Source organism: Paroedura picta, chromosome 16, assembly GCF_049243985.1.
Source record: "Paroedura picta isolate Pp20150507F chromosome 16, Ppicta_v3.0, whole genome shotgun sequence".
In the NCBI taxonomy this organism is placed as follows: domain Eukaryota; kingdom Metazoa; phylum Chordata; class Lepidosauria; order Squamata; family Gekkonidae; genus Paroedura; species Paroedura picta.
The window spans coordinates 132,432-150,047 of NC_135384.1; the positions used below are offsets into that span (position 1 = coordinate 132,432).

Genomic DNA, 17,616 nt, shown 5'->3' on the forward strand with positions numbered 1-17,616 from the left:
GTGGCCAGGACTGTGGGTGGGACACTGATGGCATTGAGCTGGCCACTGTCTTGGGGGCTTGCAACTTCAGCCCCCATCCCCACTGACAAGGTCATTCTATGTTCCTCCAAAGTACAGAACTGAATGCCTAGCAAACAGCCTGGATGTCTTTGAATTACCTCAGGTCTCCTGGCCAAGCAGCCTGCCTCTGACATGGGGGGAACCTCCACCCTGCCAGTCTACTCTGCCTGGATGCCAATCACCTTTTCTGACCCCCCCCCACGCCAAACCTTCCAAACGCCACAGAGTTTCACCAGGGAGCAAGGCTGCCTTGATAATGGCTTCTTTGGTGTTTTGTTCTTTCTGTTCAGTCTCCCCAGCTTCACAGCGGCGGGCTTTATTCCCCTCCCTGAGCCCTCCTGCATTCCTACAGCCCTGGCTTGCTCTGGTGCCCAGGTACAAGACACACATGCACTGGCATTCCCTCCGCAAGCTTGTTTCAGACCGAAAGCGGGCACTCTCTCTCTCTCTTGTGCCCTGAGAGGAACCCAGGCCTTTGCTGAGGGATGGACTTGCCTGGCTTCTGTGGCCCACCCTTTCTGGGAGTGCGTGGGGTGGGTGCAGAGGACTCAGAGGAGCTTCAGGGTCATGTGTGGTCTGGAAGTGGCTGTCGTCTCGACTGCCAAGGCCCACCACCACCACCCCACCTGTCTGGGGGGCAATGCCCAGGGGCCTATGCCCTGCTTGGCCGGATTGTCCGGCTGGGCAGCAGCTTCTGTGGCTGACCTGGCCTGCAGCAGGGGTGGCCAGGGAGGGCGAGGAGGGCGCTGACCCTCGCGGCTGCCGGGAAGGGGGAGCCGTGCCGGCGGTGCACGGATTCTCGAAGGCTGCAGCCAGGGCTCTGGTGCGGGCCGCGCCCGGCTTTGGCGCGGGGGGGGGGGGTCGCCCTAGCCTCCCGCACGCAAACAGCCCTGTGAATCCGGGCTTCGCGGCTGCGTGTCCAGGTGCGAAGAAGGCGACGGTGTGGGGGGGGGGGAGAGGGAGAGAGACGAGGGCCTCGGGTTACACAACGGGGCGGGGGCGTCGCAAAGGCCGGCGATTGTGTGCCGGCGGGTTTCGGGCTTCCCGTGGATGGGGAGGGGGGGCTGAAGTACATCTCCCCTCCCCCATCTTGTCCCCGAGCGCCCTCTGCTCTCCTCCCCTCCGCCCTCACTGACGTGCGGGAGCGGAGGAGGGGGATGGCAGGTCCCCCCTGGGGCTGGGGGAGGTGTGGCCTATTGCAGCGTGGGCGGAGCTTCTGCGCATCTTTATACCGCGGGAAGGGGGAGGTCTCCGGGCGCGCATCTGTCAGGACAGAACATAAGGGAGCCCGGAGGAGAAGCGCAAGCCAGAGCGGCCCCGGTCCCGGCCATCCTACCGCCCGTCCGCCCTCCGGAACAGCAGGTACTTGGGGGGGGGGGCGGAGTACGACAGACCGTCAGCCAAGCAGTCCGGGAAACTCCCCCCCCCCTCTTTGCCTGGTACCGTTGGGCCCACGCGTCACCCCATAGCGGGAGGCTCGCTGGGCAATCCTTCCCTTTGAACAATTTGGCTCGCAACCCGATGGGGACGGGGCTGGACGCAGAGTTGCCTCGAGCGGGGTAGGGGCCGAGGGTGCCAGGAACTCCTCTCGTCCCCGCAACCTGGTGCCTGGTTGACCCCTTCCCCAGTCACTTCATTTCGGACGTGGGGCGGGGGGCTGCCATTTCCAGCGAGGCATAAAGATCTTCTTCCCTCCCCGGAGAGAACCGGCGAGGAGACGAGCCGAAAATACCCCCTCGCCGGTCTGACTCGCGCTCCTTGCTCCAGGCCCTCTCATACAAGCTCACCCCTCCCCGCGGCCGCAAGACACGGAGACTTTTAAGCCGGGGCGGGGGGCGCTTTCTGCTTCCTTCCTTGTGCGCCCGCCTCCTGTTCCTGGGTCGGGCATGTGACCGGGGGGGGGGGCACGCGAGGATGACTGAGGCGCGCCTCCGCGGCACCCTCACATTTGCGGTGGCGACGGCGGCAGGAGGGGCACCGCGCCATCTGCTTAATATGGAACGGGGTCGGGGGGGGGGGCTATGTGTGTCGCCCCTCCTCTACCTTTGGGGGAGGGGATATTTTAGCACCCCCCCTCCTCAGGATGTGTGGTGCTCAACGGGTCCTTATTGTTCGGGAGTGGCGACAGAGGTCATGGAGACAGGCTGGAAGTTTCGGGGGGGGGGCTTATTACACCCCTGTAGGGTGGAGGGAGAAGTTTGCAGCCCCACCTCGTCGTGAGAAAGGAGACTTTGGTCTAGCTTATCCCTCGCCTCTTGGCCGGTGCTCCTTCGACCATCTGCTTTGATGCCCCCCCCCCCCAAATCTGGCTGCTGAACCCCTTTCCCAAGCCCGTGGGGGGGGGGGTTCTGAGGCACCAGCAAGGGGGCATTACAGGCCACAGCCGACCTGAAGAAAAGGTGGAATGTCTGGGGAGGGGTGGGGGGTCCTCGAGGAAATGGGGTGAGGGAGGGGAGAGAGCTTTGGTCTGAGGGGGAGAGGTCCCTGCCCCCCCCCACACACACACATACACAACGAGTCTGCTCCTGTCCTCATTCCTTCCTATGGCCAAGAGAGACACTTTCAGCAGAAAGGGAGAGGCCAGAGGAGCAAGCCCCTCACCCTTCTCTGGTCTCAGGCAGGTGCTCCAGACGGGCTTCTTTCCCACCCCCACCCCCACCCCCACCCCCTGCACTGTGAGGGTGGGATGGCGGAAGGGGCAGGGCTAAGGAGATGTTAGCCCTTTGCCCTTGTTCCCTTGATGGGCAGGGTGAAGCGGGGCCTCCAGGCTGCTCTCTGGCATCCCCCCCCCCCGCGTGGATGGCCACAGCCTTCCCTTTTTGGCCAGGCCTTGAGGGCATATGGCTGTCAAAAGTGTGTCTCTACTGACATGGCGTCTGGTTCAGGCTTGGCAAGCCACTTTGGTGTGTGTCCTAATCCGGCCTGTGGCTTACCCAGGAAGAAGGATTTGGGACACCTGCTCCCCCCCTCTCCAGCGCTTGCGGTCATGGCATCTCAGGAGGGAGGGGGCCTGCCTTCAGTTCTGCCATCTCAGGGCCGTTCCTGCCCAGCGTTCCTCTCCCATGGCTGCTCAGCTGGGCCACGAGGCCCCGAGAGGAGAGGGTGGAAGCCTCATAAGGGTAGGTGGGGCTCCCTTCAAGACCCTTCCTGGATTGGGAAGCCCTGCCTTTCCCCTGGTCTTTGGAGGACAGGCTGTGGCCAGAAACACACACACATATACATGAGGGGAAGGTGGCCCGGGTGGGGGGTCAAAATGGTCTGCAGCAACACTGGACCAAAACACCCCTCCGTCTGGGGCATCCTTTTTATGAGACTGGCCACAGCAACAGCCTCTCTTGATGGAAGCTTCCCCCTTCAGCAAGAGGGTACGAATCGGCATTTGAGCTAGGAACTCTCAAAAGGCTCCCCTGTTGCTGCCCCCCTGCCCCCCCCTAAAAACAGCCCTGGCTCTAGCTGTGACCCACAACTTTGGGAAGGTGCCTCTGCACAGGAGTCCTCTCTGGGCAGATCTCCCCCATTGGACAACAACAGCAACAAAGATTCCTGTTCAGCAATGGAAGGGCTTGCCTTTGCTTCCCTGTTAACTGTTAACCCCTTTTTTTAAAATTGACCAGAAGTCTGCCCTCTCTCCACATGTGGGGCTGGTCAAGGATTAAAATCTCTCACTGTTGTGTCTTTCTACATGCTGAGCAGAATGGCCCAGGCATGCATAATGGGTTGGCACAGGGTGGGTACCCTCCTCTTCTTTCCTCTCCTTCCTTACGGCTGCCTGCTTGCTTGCGGATAGGGGCCTTGGGTATGCTGGGTAACCCTGGTCCACTTGTGTCCCCCAGTCCACTGAAATGCTTCTCTTGCACTGGGCAGGAGGTGCCTCTGTGTGTCTCCCCTCCCCCACTTGGACGGCTTTGTCAGCCCAGCTCAACCGCAGATAGTGGAAGATTCCTATGTAATCTTACAGAGTGACACCATTACTGTGGCAGAAGTGTATGTGAGTGTGTGTGGTTGAGACCTACTGACGTCTGCTCTGGCTGAGTGATGCTTGATAAGTAAGTGGCTGCCAAACACTAGTCTTTGGGTTACCTGGACCTCTTTGGTGGGACCCCCACCCCACCCCCAGCATGTGAAGACAAGAGTCCTGTTCTCCTGGCACAGAGAGTGACTGAAGGAATCCCACTAGGATCAAAACAGCTTCTGACCACACTGGAGGCAGCATGTATAGGCTGTAAGGCAGGAGAAACCTCAGGAGGGGGGGGGGTCTCAGTGAATGTGGAGAGGAGATTAGAACACATGGCCATCATGCCAGTGTGCTTGGCCTCCCCCCCCCCACACACACACACCTTTGTTCTGAAGGGCATTCGGCCATAGATGACTATGGGGCTGGTGGGTGTTTAGGTGCAGTCAAGGACTCCTGCAACAGCCATTCCACATTCTGGATGCAGATGCCTGCCTCAAATTACCCTCTTGTGGTCATCTCTACCTAGGCTCCCATGCACAGCAGAGTGCCTGGAACATCTCAAGCTTCAGGGTGGTGTTATGTTCCTCTCCTCCTCCTCCTCCTTCTCAGGCCTTTGGTCTCGAGTTCCGTGATCCAGTCGACTGAATATTAATGGCCCCTTCCTGGGGAAATCCAATGCCTGCAGCTCAGGTGTCATTTATCTGATAAGGGGGAGCAGAAATCAGGAGTCCAGGGGCAGGGGACTTAAATTTCTCACAAGCTTCTCGGATCCTTTCTTGCAGAAAGCTGCCTCCCCATTCATTTGTGGGGAATACCTATGTCTCTGTTTTTAGCTCCTCTCATCAGAGGTAGGGAATAATGTAGAGGCTTTATTTGTTACTGTTTATCCAACATCTTTCTATTCCGTCTCTCCCCAGCTGAGAGGAGGGTGTCCTGTCTTTGATGAAGCCTGCAGAGGGGCCCAGGGGAGTCAGAGAAGGCACTGGCCACTGGCAAGGCCAGATCTCCTAGCCAGATGGACCTTGGCTGGAGGGAGGGAGCTGGGCAGGACACTCCAGGTCAGTGGTCCCCAACCTTTTTATCACCGGGGACCGGTCAACGCTTGACAATTTTACTGAGGCCCGGGGGAGGTAGTCTTTTGCCAAGGGACGTTGCCGCTGCCGGCTGAGCCCCTGCTCCACTTGCTTTCCTGCTGGCGCCCCTGACTTTCCGCCACTCGCTGGGGGGCGCTGCCAGCAGCAGCTGCACAGTACCACGCCGAGGGGGAGCCCTAGCAATGGCGGCCGCTGGAGAGCACCACAGGTGAGCCGGCAGCAGAGTGGCAGGGCAGCCCCCGAGGCAGCAGCCGGGGAGCAGGACGAGAAAGAGCCGTGGCCTGGTACCGACTGATCCACGGACCGGTACCAGTCCCCTGACCAGGGGTGGGGGACCACTGCTCCAGGTCATAAAAGGGCACCCTGGATCAGCTGCAACTTTTCCTATCCATCATTAAATAGGCTTCCAAGAGATCTTTGGGCTTCCCAGTTTTCCCCCTTCCCTTCCCTTCCCTTCCCTTCCCTTCCCTTCCCTTCCCTTCCCTTCCCTTCCCTCCCCTCCCCTCCCCTCCCCTCCCCTCCCCTCCCCTCCCCTCCCCTCCCCTCCCCTCCCCTCCCCTCCCCCTGAGGGAAACTAAATCAGCCTCCCCTAACTGTCCTGATTTTGTCTCCAAAGTGTCAGGGCAGGACCCCCGATGAGGCAAGAGGCAGCCAGAGCCCTGAAAGCACACTGCAGCCAGCCGAAGGAAGCACAGCACTGCCTGGAGCCAAACAGCCCTGTAACCAGACCAGCAAAGCTGGTTCCCTGCCTCTGGGCTGAATTGCTTGTGCTTGCCTGTAGCCCTGGGGACTGCAGGTCAGAGGTCTGCTGGTGGAGGGGCGGGCGCAGTGTGCTGCAAGATACTTCAGAGGAAGGCAGCCGATGGGAGGAGCAGTTCAGCATCACAGAGCCCTACTGGGACAGAGCTTGGGAAGCCAGCTTTAGTTGGGGGGTTGAGGAGAGCTTGCATTTCTTGGTCACTTGTTTTCCTTCCTGAGTGAGGATGCCAGAAGAAACGGGAGTGCACACAGCCCCCTTGTTTTATGTGGAAAGAATTCAAGTGGGTAGCGGTGTTGGTCTGAAGCAGCACAACAAAACGAAATCAGAGTCCAGCCAGGCACCTTTAAGACCAACAAAGATTTATTCAAGGCATGAGCTTTCAAGTGCAAGCACTCGTTGTCAGACTGTTATGTGGGAAAGGTTAGGGAAGTTTAGGCACATGAGTGGCATCGAATCCACAAGGACGGTGTGTTCACACAGAAGGATAGAGTCTCCATGCCTCTCTTTGTGTGCGGAAGGTGGCTATCCAGCTTTCCCACAGTGCAAGAAAGCCCTTTCTCCTGTGTAAATGTGGGGTCCCATGCTGCATGAACCCCCTCCAGAGCATGGGTTCAGGTCTGTGCAGGATGGTCCTGCTGCTTGCCTCTAGGTGGCGCTGAAGCGGAGCCATTTCTGGCACCACAGCACTTCTATGGAGCGGCCATTTTGCCAGTGCCAAACGCTTGGCAGCTGGGCAGCACACAGTTTGGGTGCATTTGCACAATAATTTCCATGTTCCTTTGGAGTTGCAAAGAGTTTGGGCTCTCTGGAATCTCACAGTCTCTCCAGGCAGGCAGTTAGGAGAGTTCTGCCTTTTTTCCTGTGGAGGGAAAAAAATCACCCTGGAGACTTGCAGTGACGCATGTGACTCAGAGTGCGCTGCTTCTTGATGCCCGGGCCCTGGTGGAGTGACAGCCGTGCCTCCACAGCCCATGTCCCTGTAATTCCCGTGGTAGAGCTAGGGTGATTCTCCAAAGCTGCCAAGCTGACCGGCTCCTTGGGTGTTCTGCTTCAGAGTACCCCTTTAGTGCCGCCCCAAGACCAGAAGCTGGGCCACCTGTGAGAGGTATGGGAACTGTCAGCACCTGAATTGTGTTATTAACAACATTGCTAGGCAGTAGTGATGCCTCCCCATCTGTCCGTTGCCTACACAGAAATGGCATTTTGCAAAGTAGGAATGACCCACCGAATAGCCATTAGATTGTCTGTTCTGGTCAAGCAACTGCTGTGTGCAAGGCCTTGCCCAACTGCTGCTGTCCCATTGGTGTTTCTCCATTGTGCACTGGGAATCTAGGCCCTTCACACACAACCCTTGGGCCCAGAGAGGCCATGGAAGCCCTGGCCTGCAAGGCAGCCTTGCTCTGGGCTGGGGCCAGGGCACAACTGTCTTCATGCTAGGGCTGCCAACCTCCAGAATATGACCTGGAGATCTCCCAGAATTTCCACTGATGTCCTGGCAACAGAGCTTCATTCCCCTGGAGAAAATGGCAGGTTTGGAAGGCACACTTGGTGGCCTTGGACCCCACCGTTCCCTTCCCCACCTTCCAAATCCCAGCTTCCCCAGACTCTACCCCAAATTGCCAGGAATTTCCCAGTCCAGAGCTGGCAACCCCATCCTGGACCCACTTTTCCCACATGGCCAACAGGACTGCATCCGAGGGAAAGGTGAGATGTCTAACCTGCTTGCTTTCAGAGGCTGGGAGGGGGGTGTCCAATGGGGCCCCCTTTCCCCTCTCCCTCCCTGAAGGGTTTCATGGCAGTTTATCTCCCTGCAGCCCCTCTGTGTCCTGTGTAGCTATGAAGTTGGAGAAGGCCCTCCCAGAGCCGCAGCTGGAGTTCACAGTTGCCACGGAGAAGGAGTTCGAAGAGATCCTGGCCATGTCCAAGGGCATCTATGGCGGTCTCGACTATCTCCCAAGCCGCTACCACTCCTGGATCCGTGAGCCCAACCGCACTGTGATGTTGGCCAAGAAGAATGGAGCTGTGGTGAGCATCTGGGAGAATGGGGCCTTAAGCTCTGTTCTCTCCTCTGCTTCTCTACCCAAAGCTCTGTGGTGCCTGGGGACAGGCTGCCTGGTCTGCAGAAGGCTGGAGAGGGAGCCCACTTGGGATACTGCTGTGGAGTCCTGCACGAGGGAGGGAGGGAGGGAGGGAGGGAGGGAGAAGGGGGAGCCTTTTTCATGGAACCAAGTAGACCTGTAGCAGGCTTTGGCAGGACGCTTAGGTGTGCCACATGTCCAGCTGCTCTTGAGCACATCAGTGAAAAAGCTGTGCATGCACGTGACCAGCCAAGACATTCAGGACAGGACCTGGCTAGCTTGTGACTGTGGCCTTCAGGCACAGAAGGGATTCACTTCACCATGGGCCTTTGGCTCTGGTGAATAATGCAAGTTTCATAGAATCACATCTCCCATCTAGAATCCAGCTGGGGCATCTAGAATCCAGGGACACAGCAAGGCCTGGGCTCCAGCCCAGAGCAAAGCTGCTTCCTGAGGCATGGACCGAGGATTTCAAATGTGCAATTTAAAAATTTGACTCTGGATCCCCCATCTTCTGCCACTTGGCCACACCCATTGTGTAGCAGAACATAGGCAGGAAGAAGGCTGACTGGTCCCAAGAGCAGGCGATCCCGTCTGAGTGGTTATGGGACTGCAAAACCGACAAAGGAAGACAAGGAGTGTTCTTAGCCCAAGATTCTGCAAGGACGGACAGCTACTTTTTGTCCCAAACAAACACGCTCAACAGCCCTGCTGGATCAGACCCAAGGCCCCTCAGGGCCAGCCTCCTGCTCACACAGTGCCCCACCAGTTGCTGCCTCGAGGAAGGCCACTTCCAGGTCAAACGAGTCCCTGGGTTCCAGCACCAGCGCTTCTGGGACACGCCTCTTCATGCTCCATTTGCATTCCTTCCCTCCCTTGGCCAAGTCACTGGCTGTCAGAAGTGATCTGCACACACGGGGCTTGGATCCTGGGCCAGGGACTGCAGTGGAACAACATGCTTTTGGAACTGCACCCCCCCCTCCGCTGCCACCAATTGCTTGCTGGCATTGAGGGAGTGCTACCACTGAGCGGACCAGCCGAGGAAGCACCAGACCTTTGTCAGCCTGGGAGGGGCCTACACAGAGGAGGCTGGCTGCTCATTTGGCAGGAGGGGTGCCTATAGGCAGGTGTCTCTTGGGTGTCACCCTGGGGCAAGCAGGAGGGAGGGGCGCTCCTGAGCTGGGAGCCCAGAGGATCTGTGGACTGAGGAGCCCCCCCTCCATGCGCCATCTGCTGCAGAGGAATGCCAAGCCAAGTGGGATGGGGTGGAACAGGTTGCCTTCGGGTGCTTCATGCTGGTGTGGCACCTGGTTCTTGCCATGGAGGGGGAGGTGGGCATCTGGGAAGGTCTGTCTGGCACACTGGTGTGGAACCTTGGCCCTGGAGCTCAGCATGATGTTTGGTCTCCCCACTGGGGGGACATGCAGGCTCTTCAAAAGGGTCCCCATCCAAGCCAAGCTCACCAGAATTAGAGGGAGTCACCAGCCTGCATGTGGCTACTTCCGTGGCGGAGTGTCCAGTCATGGTCTGTTCAGGGGACCAGGCAGATAGGGGGCCCTGCCACATGAAACCCTTCTATGAAGGAACAGCATGGTTGTGGAAGAGGCGCTCAGTGGGGCAAGTCTGACGCTTGCCCACATCCCACTGCAGGAAGGCTTTGGGGGTTGGGCTTTCCTTGTCACTGCTACTGAGCCCTCTGGATTGGCAGGTGGGGCTTGCATGGAGGGAGGGGTCTTGGGATAGGCCAGGTCCTGACTCTCCTCCTGGGCTGGGGGGAAGAATCCAGCTGTCTTGGCTGCCCTCAGGAGGGAATAGAGGGACCCCATAGGCTATTGCCCCCCAGTGTGCCACATCCCACCACCCGTGCCCAACTCCAGTTCTGCCAGGTGGGGAGGGAGGGTTGGTTTTCCCTGAAATTCTGTGTTTCTGGCTTTACTCTGGGCTCTCTTTCTCTCTTTTTCCTCTGTGTTTTTCTTTCTGTCTCTCCTTTTTTTTTCTCTTTGAAAGAAAACAGTGGATTAAAACCCAATGATTTTTGCTGGATTTTATTCATGTAGGTGTGTGTGGGATCAGGTCCCGTCAAGGAAGGTGGCGGGGCTCCCGCGGAGGACCATGACGGGGCTGCTGGAGCGTGGATCCTAAATCCTTACAGTTCGGCCTCTGGACACAAGTTACCAAAATATATGTCTCCCTCTTTGTTTGTCTCTGCTCTTGAGACCTCGTAGCGTCAGGGGCCCCACGCAATGGTACTAGTATGACGCTTGCTCTGCACACTTTTGTTCTCTCTCACCGCGTTGTGCTCTTGTTTGTAACTGTTTTAATCATGTAGTCTGACTTGCCTTGGAATGGTGGCACTTTGGCCCCATCCTCTTTGCCTCCCTACCCCCTCGCCCCCCCTACTTTGTTTAATTAATGCCACCATTTCCCCCCCAACGGCAGCAAATGGCTCCCACTTGCAGGGGTACGCTAATGGGCCTTTGTCTGCTTTCTCCCCTCCCCCTCCCCCCAACCCACCACCAGATTGGCCTCCAGTCTGTCTACCTTGTGGATGCTGGCGAGACGGTTCTGGTGGAGGGACTGCGTGTGGCCCCCTGGGAGCGTGGCAAGGGCGTGGCTGGCCTCTTGCAGCGCTTTTGCCTGGAAATGGTGAAGGAGAAGCATCCAGGGGTCAAGGTGTCACGCCTAACGAGAGATGATAAGCTGGGTCCCAAGGACTTCAAGAAGTACAGAGTCATTGCTAAGCAGGTATGCAACGGAGTGGGGAGGGGAGTATTCCAGCAAACAAAGGGGGCCAGGAAGGGGGTCAGGAAGCTCAGGTGCAGTGGTCTGGTGTGGGGGGAGAGAAGGGGCCACTTCTCAGCAGGTGGCCAAGCTGAGTCTGGGCGTTTCTGGAGAGGACTCGTGGGTGGGTAGGACTGCTGAAAAATTAAGGACTGCACCCCCCCCTCTCAGGTGAGGACTGGATTCACACTCAGGGGCACAGGCAGATGTTACTGGAGCTCTCTCCTGGGCCTCTTTGGCAGGGCCTGAGGTCAGCCTCTGATTTCAAGGCTGGCACAGGGATGTGCATCAGATGATTGGGGGGGACGGGACGGGACAGAAAGCAATTATGGCAGCCGAAGTGGGGGTAGGGATGGCGGTTCTCATGAATCTGCAGGGCTTCCAACTTTTGAAAAATTGTGTCTCCTTCCTGCCTTTCCCAATGGCGACACACAGAAGAGCATCTTCCTGTTTGCCAGTGATGATGGCTGGGCAGTGAAGGGAAGTTCCCTCAGCCAGTCTGGCCCTTGCAGCCCCTTTGCCCTCTCCAGGGCATCACACGTGAACCTGTTGCATTTCTGAGTCAGACAAGGGGTGAGAGAAGCAACCCCTTCCTGGATCAAGCTGTGGGGCAGGCAGCCCAAGGAGCTGCGGGTCCTAGAGGGCTGTCTCTTTTGTGCATTTCCTCCCAGGAGTTACGAGTAACCCTCACCGGTTTGCCCTTCCCCCATTTCCCTCTCCAAACAACCCTGTGAGGTAGGTTTGCCAGAGAGAGAGAGAGGGGGGGGGGTTGTCCCAGGACTCCCAGCAAAGCCCTGAGCAGCAAGTTGGGCACTACTGTTTCATCAGAGTCAGCTGACAGGAAGAGGTGGGGCCAGAGTTATGTCCTTGTGGGTGAGGGTGACCAGAGCTATGGATGGGCCCCAAGAGAGGACAACAGGGACCAGCCCACCAAGGGGCACTGAGGTGGATCGATCTCCTCTCTGCCCCTCAGGTGCTTGCAAGAGGGCCAGCCCACTGTGATGCCTTCCCAGGCAAAGCGGCCCCCAGCCCCTGTGTGGGTCCCACACACAGACCTGAGGGGCTCCCCTGAGTGTTGCAACCTCGGCAAGCCCAGCCAAGACATAGGATGGGGAAAGCTTGGCAGAGCCGCAGAGCCAGCCGCTGCCTGGCTCTTCTGTCTCAGAACTTTGACTTTCTTGTTGGGCCAGGGGAGGGGGGAGGGGTGTACGGGCTGCTGCTGCTGCTGCTGCTGCTGGGGTTTTGAGCCCCTGCCATCCCTGGCTAGGGTGCTTTGGCAGACTGGCTCGGCTCAAGACCAAATGCCTTCTGAGCTCTACTGAATGGGGGTGGGTGAGGGTGGTCTCTTTTTATTCCCCCAATACCCCTCTGAGGCAGGTGAGGTGGAGCGACCTGGACCTACTCTGAGGCTGTCTGCTCCACCAGCCTGAGCACTCCTACGTGGGGGAGGTTGTGCTTCTCCCCTGGCAGTGGCCTCCTCTGCTCCAGGAGAGGCTAGGAGTCAAAGAACTCAGAGGCACTGGCTCTTGCCTAGGGGAGCCTGCTCGATAGCCCCCCACCTGTCTCTCCTGCCCACTTAGGGGATCCTCCTCGTGCGCTTCAATGCCCAAGACCTGCTGTCTCGCCTTGACATCCTGGTGTTGGCCCTGGCAGAGAATGGCTTCTGCCCAGAGCCATCTGAGCTGCTCACAGCGGGCGAAGTGGCAGAAGTGGTTCTGCGAGAGTCTTTCTGCCGTGAAGTCCTTCCCAACCAGACGATCATCCAGGACTGGCAGCCCTTCAAAGCCATGGAAAGCAATCTGGGCCTCCTGCAGAAGAAAGAGCTCTGCTGGGTGGTGGACACCAAGTCCCGCCCTACGGTGGCCACCCTCAGCACTCGCCCCTTCTCCATCCCCCTGGGCAAAGACTGGTTCTATCTCAACATTGACGTCTTTGGCCACACCTTGGCCCACATCAAGAGCCATCTGATCCACCACCTCCGCCTGCAGGTGCCGGGCCTCGAGGGCAACGTGATGTGCCAGCTCTTCCTGGATCCGGCCCTCTGGCTTGACATGGCGGAGTTCTGCCAGGGGGCCCTGGGCCTGGAGCTGGCCAAGGACTACACAGAGCAGTACCTCCTTGAATCTGACATCTAGCTCAGGGCAGCAGGAGGGAGGGGGCCCCAGGGGAGACTTCCCCCTCCTTCCCAGCCCTCCCCCACCCCCCGCACCCAAGCACTTTGTTAGCCTCTTAAGATGTGATCCCGGGAATCTGAGTCTGTGGCTCCCCTTTCCACCTTGCCACCTTGGAGAGAAGAGACCTTCCTGCTCCCCTTCTCTCTCCTCCCCCCCACCCGGTGCCTCTGCATGGGTTGTTGCTGACTATGGGGCATCTGGAGGGGGGGGGCAACCACAGAGCCAGAGGGACGACACTGCTGAAAGGCAGAGTGTGGGTGGCCAGTCGCTAGAGACAGCAATCTCCGTCAGACAGCCCAGCTGATGGGTGGCCAGAGGATGCAGCTGGGCCTCTCTCCAGCTGTGCGTCATTTCACTGCTGTACAGCAAGCCCCACCAGCTGGAGGTCAGCCTGTGGAGGGCAGTGCCTGAGTAGCTTGTGGCCCCAGTAGGTGAGCTGGCATGGGCCCCAGTGTGGTGCTCAGCAGAGCCCCGCACTTTCTTTCTCCTTGGCAATCAATTCAGGGGTTTCCAGCCAGCTAGGAGTGCACAGTGACTCTCCCCCACCGGTTCTCATCCTCCCCACCCTCAGCAGCCCAAGAGCCCCTGCTGCTGGGCTTGCTGGCTTCGAAGCTTCAGCCCAGAGCCCGGGCCGGGGACTCGTTCAGCTCTAGAAGGAAGCTTCTCTGGGCTTCTCTGGGCACCGAGCTATGAAACTGTGCTCTGCATTGACATCCCCAGGCACATACCTGTGGAAAGGGCCTGGGCAGGCGAGGAAGGGCTATGTGACAGGTGCACAAGAGCTGACATTGGGAGAGAACCCCTCCCCCTGCATATGGCAGCAGCCATGGGAGCTTAGCAACCAGGCTGACGCACTGGGTGGAACCTAGCAACGGTTGACGTGGCTACGGAAGGGAGGGCGGTGATGACTGATGGACCAGCCAAGGTCATGGCAACCTCTATCGCCTGCAGAAGGAATGCTGTGGGGCGCAGCCACCCCCTTGTTTCTTCTCTCCCCCCCCCTCCACCGCCAGTTCCAGTGGGCCACTTCCCTCTTCCTCTTGTGCAGCTTTCAGACTGACTAATGTGCAATATTAGAGTCTTGTAAATGGAGATATATTTATAAGTAGATTGCCTGCAAGCAGTACTTTGATCCTCCTCAGCGTGTGAGCTCCGTCCAGCCCCCCTCCAGAGCAACTTCTGTTTGACAGAGGAGCCCATGACACTGCCCCTCTATTCCCGCCCCCCCTTGTGAGTAGGGTGGGGTGTGAAAATGGGGGGGAAGGGGGGTTGTATAAGCCCGTGATCCCATGGCAGGAGGGGCCTGGGGGCTACTTGCCTTCCCCTTTCCCACTGGGGCATGCCCACTCTCTGGGGCAGGACCCCATCCTGTTGCTATCTGGTCCTCCAGAACCTCCTCACCCTCATCGCAATAAAGCTTGGCCGTGTTGGTACAGTCTGCGTTTCATTTCTGCCCTGGGCTCTCATGATGCTTGGCAGGGAAGTGGGGCCAAAGGCCCGCCTCACAGGGGACCAGTTCAGTGGGGCAAGAGGAGGAAGCAGAGGCTCACTATTGGCAGTTCCTGCTGCATAAGGAGTTTTAGAGCAGGTGGGCGGTCAGCCAGCGCTCTGCTCTGCTGCAGTCGGAGGCACACCACACCCCCAGGAGGAGGAGGAGGAAGAAGAGAAGAAGAAGAATTCAGTGGGGGGAGGAGTCCATGCCAAGAGGAGCTAGGGCCCACCTAAGACCCTTTACTCTCTTGAAAGCTCATGCACCCCCCCACCCCCACCCCAGCCTTTCTGGCCTCTGCAGGACTCTCCTCCACCTCCATGGTAAGTATCTTGGTGAACTCCATGTGTGTTCTTCCTCCCCTCCTGAGCTGCAGGGCCTGGGAGAGTGAGAGAAAATTTAGCAAAATTCTGCTAGGCAATTTCAAAATGAAAAAAAAAAATCCCCCTCACTCTCTAAACTTTGGAAGAGTAAAGGGGTGATTTTAACCTACTTGTTACTCTTCATTTGAACACAAACCTGCCTCCAGTGCCAGCTCCTCAGCCAAGATGGCCATTTGAAGGGAGGAAGGGTCTTTCTCCCCTGAGGAGCTGTGGGTGGGGTAGGGTCTGAATCCTTTGCTTGGGGGCATGGAGGACAGTTGCCGTTTCTCTGCAAAGCAGCAAGTCAAGAGCTCTGGAGACCCGGGGAGGCAGCCGGGCATTGTCTGTCTCCTCCATCCGACGCGCACGGGTTTTGCAGCCATTTCCACGCCGGAGTCAAAAAGCACTCAGGAGCATCTCAGGAGATAGACCGGATTGCTTCCTTCCGCTTTGCAGAACTGGCAGGAAGCTTGCAAGGGCTGAAGGGACAGGCTAGGCCCCGGCCCCGTTGAGCCCCAGCTGTGCTGCATGGAGGCAACCGGAGGAACAGGAGGAAGCCCCCAGGGGGACATCCGTTGCGCGCGCCTTCCCTCTCCGCTCTTCTAGCGATCTACTGCCCCCCCTCGCGTGCTAGCGGCCACAAGATGGCAGCACCGAGACGACTCCTTCGGACCGGTCCTTCAGCCGCGTATCGGGGGGGGGGGGGCGGCTTGGAGAGTGGGCTGCGGTCCGCCCCTCCTGGCGGCCGCGAGAGTTTCCTGGCGGCGGAGGGAGGGGGAGGTCTATCCGTTCGGAGTTACGCGGTTGCTCCCTCCCAAGGAGATCCCTGGCGCCGGAAGGGAGGGCATGCAAGGCGCAGCCAGCAGCTGGGGCCTTCCGCCTACCTCTGGCACTGGGGTAGGACATGCAGGGTCAGACCGAGGGAGGTCCATCCAATCCAGCAGCTTCACTTGAGGGGCAGTCAGACAGAGGCCCCCAAAGGTCGCCTGAGGCGACAGAAACAAGGCAAGAGGCATTCCGAGGGGGCTGGCTACCCCCCCCCCCCACTGAGCAACCCTGGACTTGTTTGATGGTCTCCCATCCAAGTAGGAACCAGGGCCGACCCTACTTTTGCTTTAGGATGCTTAGGGCTGATCCTGCATTGAGCAGGGGGTTGGACTAGATGGCCTGTATGGCCCCTTCCAACTCTATGATTCTATGATTCCAGTATTTAGGTGCAACCTCCTTTCCCATAATTTGGACCCATGGCTCCTAGTCCTTGACTCTGAAGTCTCAGGAAACAAGCTGCCCCCCCCTTCAACATATCTACCTTTTATGGGGTCAAGACAAGGCATCCTGTTCCCTAACCCTAACCCCTTGCCCACCTCTTCTCCAAGCGACACAGACACAACTCTCTCTGCCTTTCCTGGTTGGGCCTGAATGCCAACCCCTTGGTCAGCCTAGCTGCCCTTCTGTGAATGCATTGTGATCTCAAGTTGTCTCTCGTCAGGTGGTTTGTTTCAAGCAAGTTATTTTGCCTGCGCTGAATTTCTTGCCCATCAGCTTCATTGACTGCCCACATTGACTGCCCACAAACCTTGCCTCAACTCCAGGCATAATATTATTAATGTGAAAATATGCACTCATTACCCACTGTTTTCTGGACACCATTTAGTGCCCTGGTTCTGATCATGAAGGCCCTGAAGGACATGGGGTTAGGGTACTGGCAGGGCCACCTCCTCCCATGCAATCCACCCCACTAGTTAAGACCTGCCTTTCAAACTCTGTTCTCTGTGCCCCTGTCCTTAGGTGAGTGGCAAGTAAAGACAGGTCATTGGTGGTGGAGCCCCCTCCAATCTCCCTATTGAAGCCCACCTGGAACCTGCTTAAAGCTTCTTCTCTTTGTCCAGGTCCTGAGAGTCAGCTTGGTGTAGTGATGAGGAGTGCCGATTTCTAATCCGGTGAGCAGGGTTTGATTCCCCGCTCCTCCTTCTGATGCAGCCAGCTGGGTGACTTGATAAAGCTGTTCTGACCAAGCAGTAATATCAGGGCTCTCTCAGCCCCACCTACCTCACAGGGTGTCTGTTGGGGGGAGAGGAAAGGGAAGGTGGTTGTAAGCCGCTTTGATACTCCTTTAGGTAGAGAAAAGCAGCATATAAGAACCAACTCTTCTTCTTCTCTTCCATCCCACCCTCCTTTTTGTTGTCCTCCTCCTGAGGCCCCGAAGTCCCAGAAGTCTTCTGCACAGGACAGAAGCTCCTGCACTTGCACCTCCTTTCCTAGGGTGGCTTCCTTGAAGCCTCTCCCTTGAAGCCCTGAACACCCATCCTCGACTCAGGAGAATTGGCAGTAGCCATAGAGGCCTTTTGCACCTGTTGCAATTCACTGTTCAGAGGAAAGGAGAGCAGGGTTGCCAAGTGCCTTCCCTGTGGTTCGCTGTCTCCTCCCTCCAGAGGGGAAGTGCCTTTCATTGCCTGCCTGCAAGGTTAGGCACCAGCTACCAACTCCATCCAGGCAGAACAAGGCAGGTGATCACTCTCCTCTGTGGGATCCTCTGCTCTCAGGGAAACAGCCCCCCCCCCAAATGACTCTTTCTGCCCAGTGCACAGAAACAGTGTTTGGAGGCTTCTGTACTCCTCATTGGGCCACCATGGGACATCTCCAGGAAGGACCACTCACAACATTCCTGCAGAGGCCAGCACAGCAAGGGAGGCACACATGCACAGAGAGATCCTGAGTATCATGCACTGGACATGTGTGACCCAGAAAGGGTTGGGTTCTGTGTGGTGCAAGTTCTGGCATGATGGACCATTGTGAGAGAGAACCTGATTCAAATCCCTCTTTAAAAACTCCCCAAGTGACATTGGGCCTCTCACCATCCCAG

The 17,616-nt window shown here is 57.9% G+C and overlaps 1 protein-coding gene across 3 annotated transcripts; it reads left to right on the plus strand.

Annotated features, from left to right (window-relative positions):
* Positions 1-1,260: 1,260 nt before the first annotated feature.
* Positions 1,261-14,335, plus strand: NAT16 (N-acetyltransferase 16 (putative)). Of its 3 annotated transcripts, XM_077312906.1 has the most exons (5): positions 1,276-1,422; positions 4,933-5,073; positions 7,684-7,894; positions 10,468-10,692; positions 12,309-14,335. In XM_077312906.1, the coding sequence occupies exons 3-5, from the start codon at positions 7,706-7,708 to the stop codon at positions 12,861-12,863; spliced, it is 969 nt and encodes a 322-aa protein (XP_077169021.1). In that variant the 5' UTR covers positions 1,276-1,422; positions 4,933-5,073; positions 7,684-7,705; the 3' UTR covers positions 12,864-14,335. The 3 variants fall into 3 exon arrangements, with proteins under 3 accessions (XP_077169020.1, XP_077169021.1, XP_077169022.1); XM_077312905.1 differs by lacking the exon at positions 4,933-5,073 and having other exon boundaries at positions 1,261-1,422; XM_077312907.1 differs by lacking the exons at positions 1,276-1,422; positions 4,933-5,073 and adding an exon at positions 10,005-10,193.
* Positions 14,336-17,616: the final 3,281 nt, after the last annotated feature.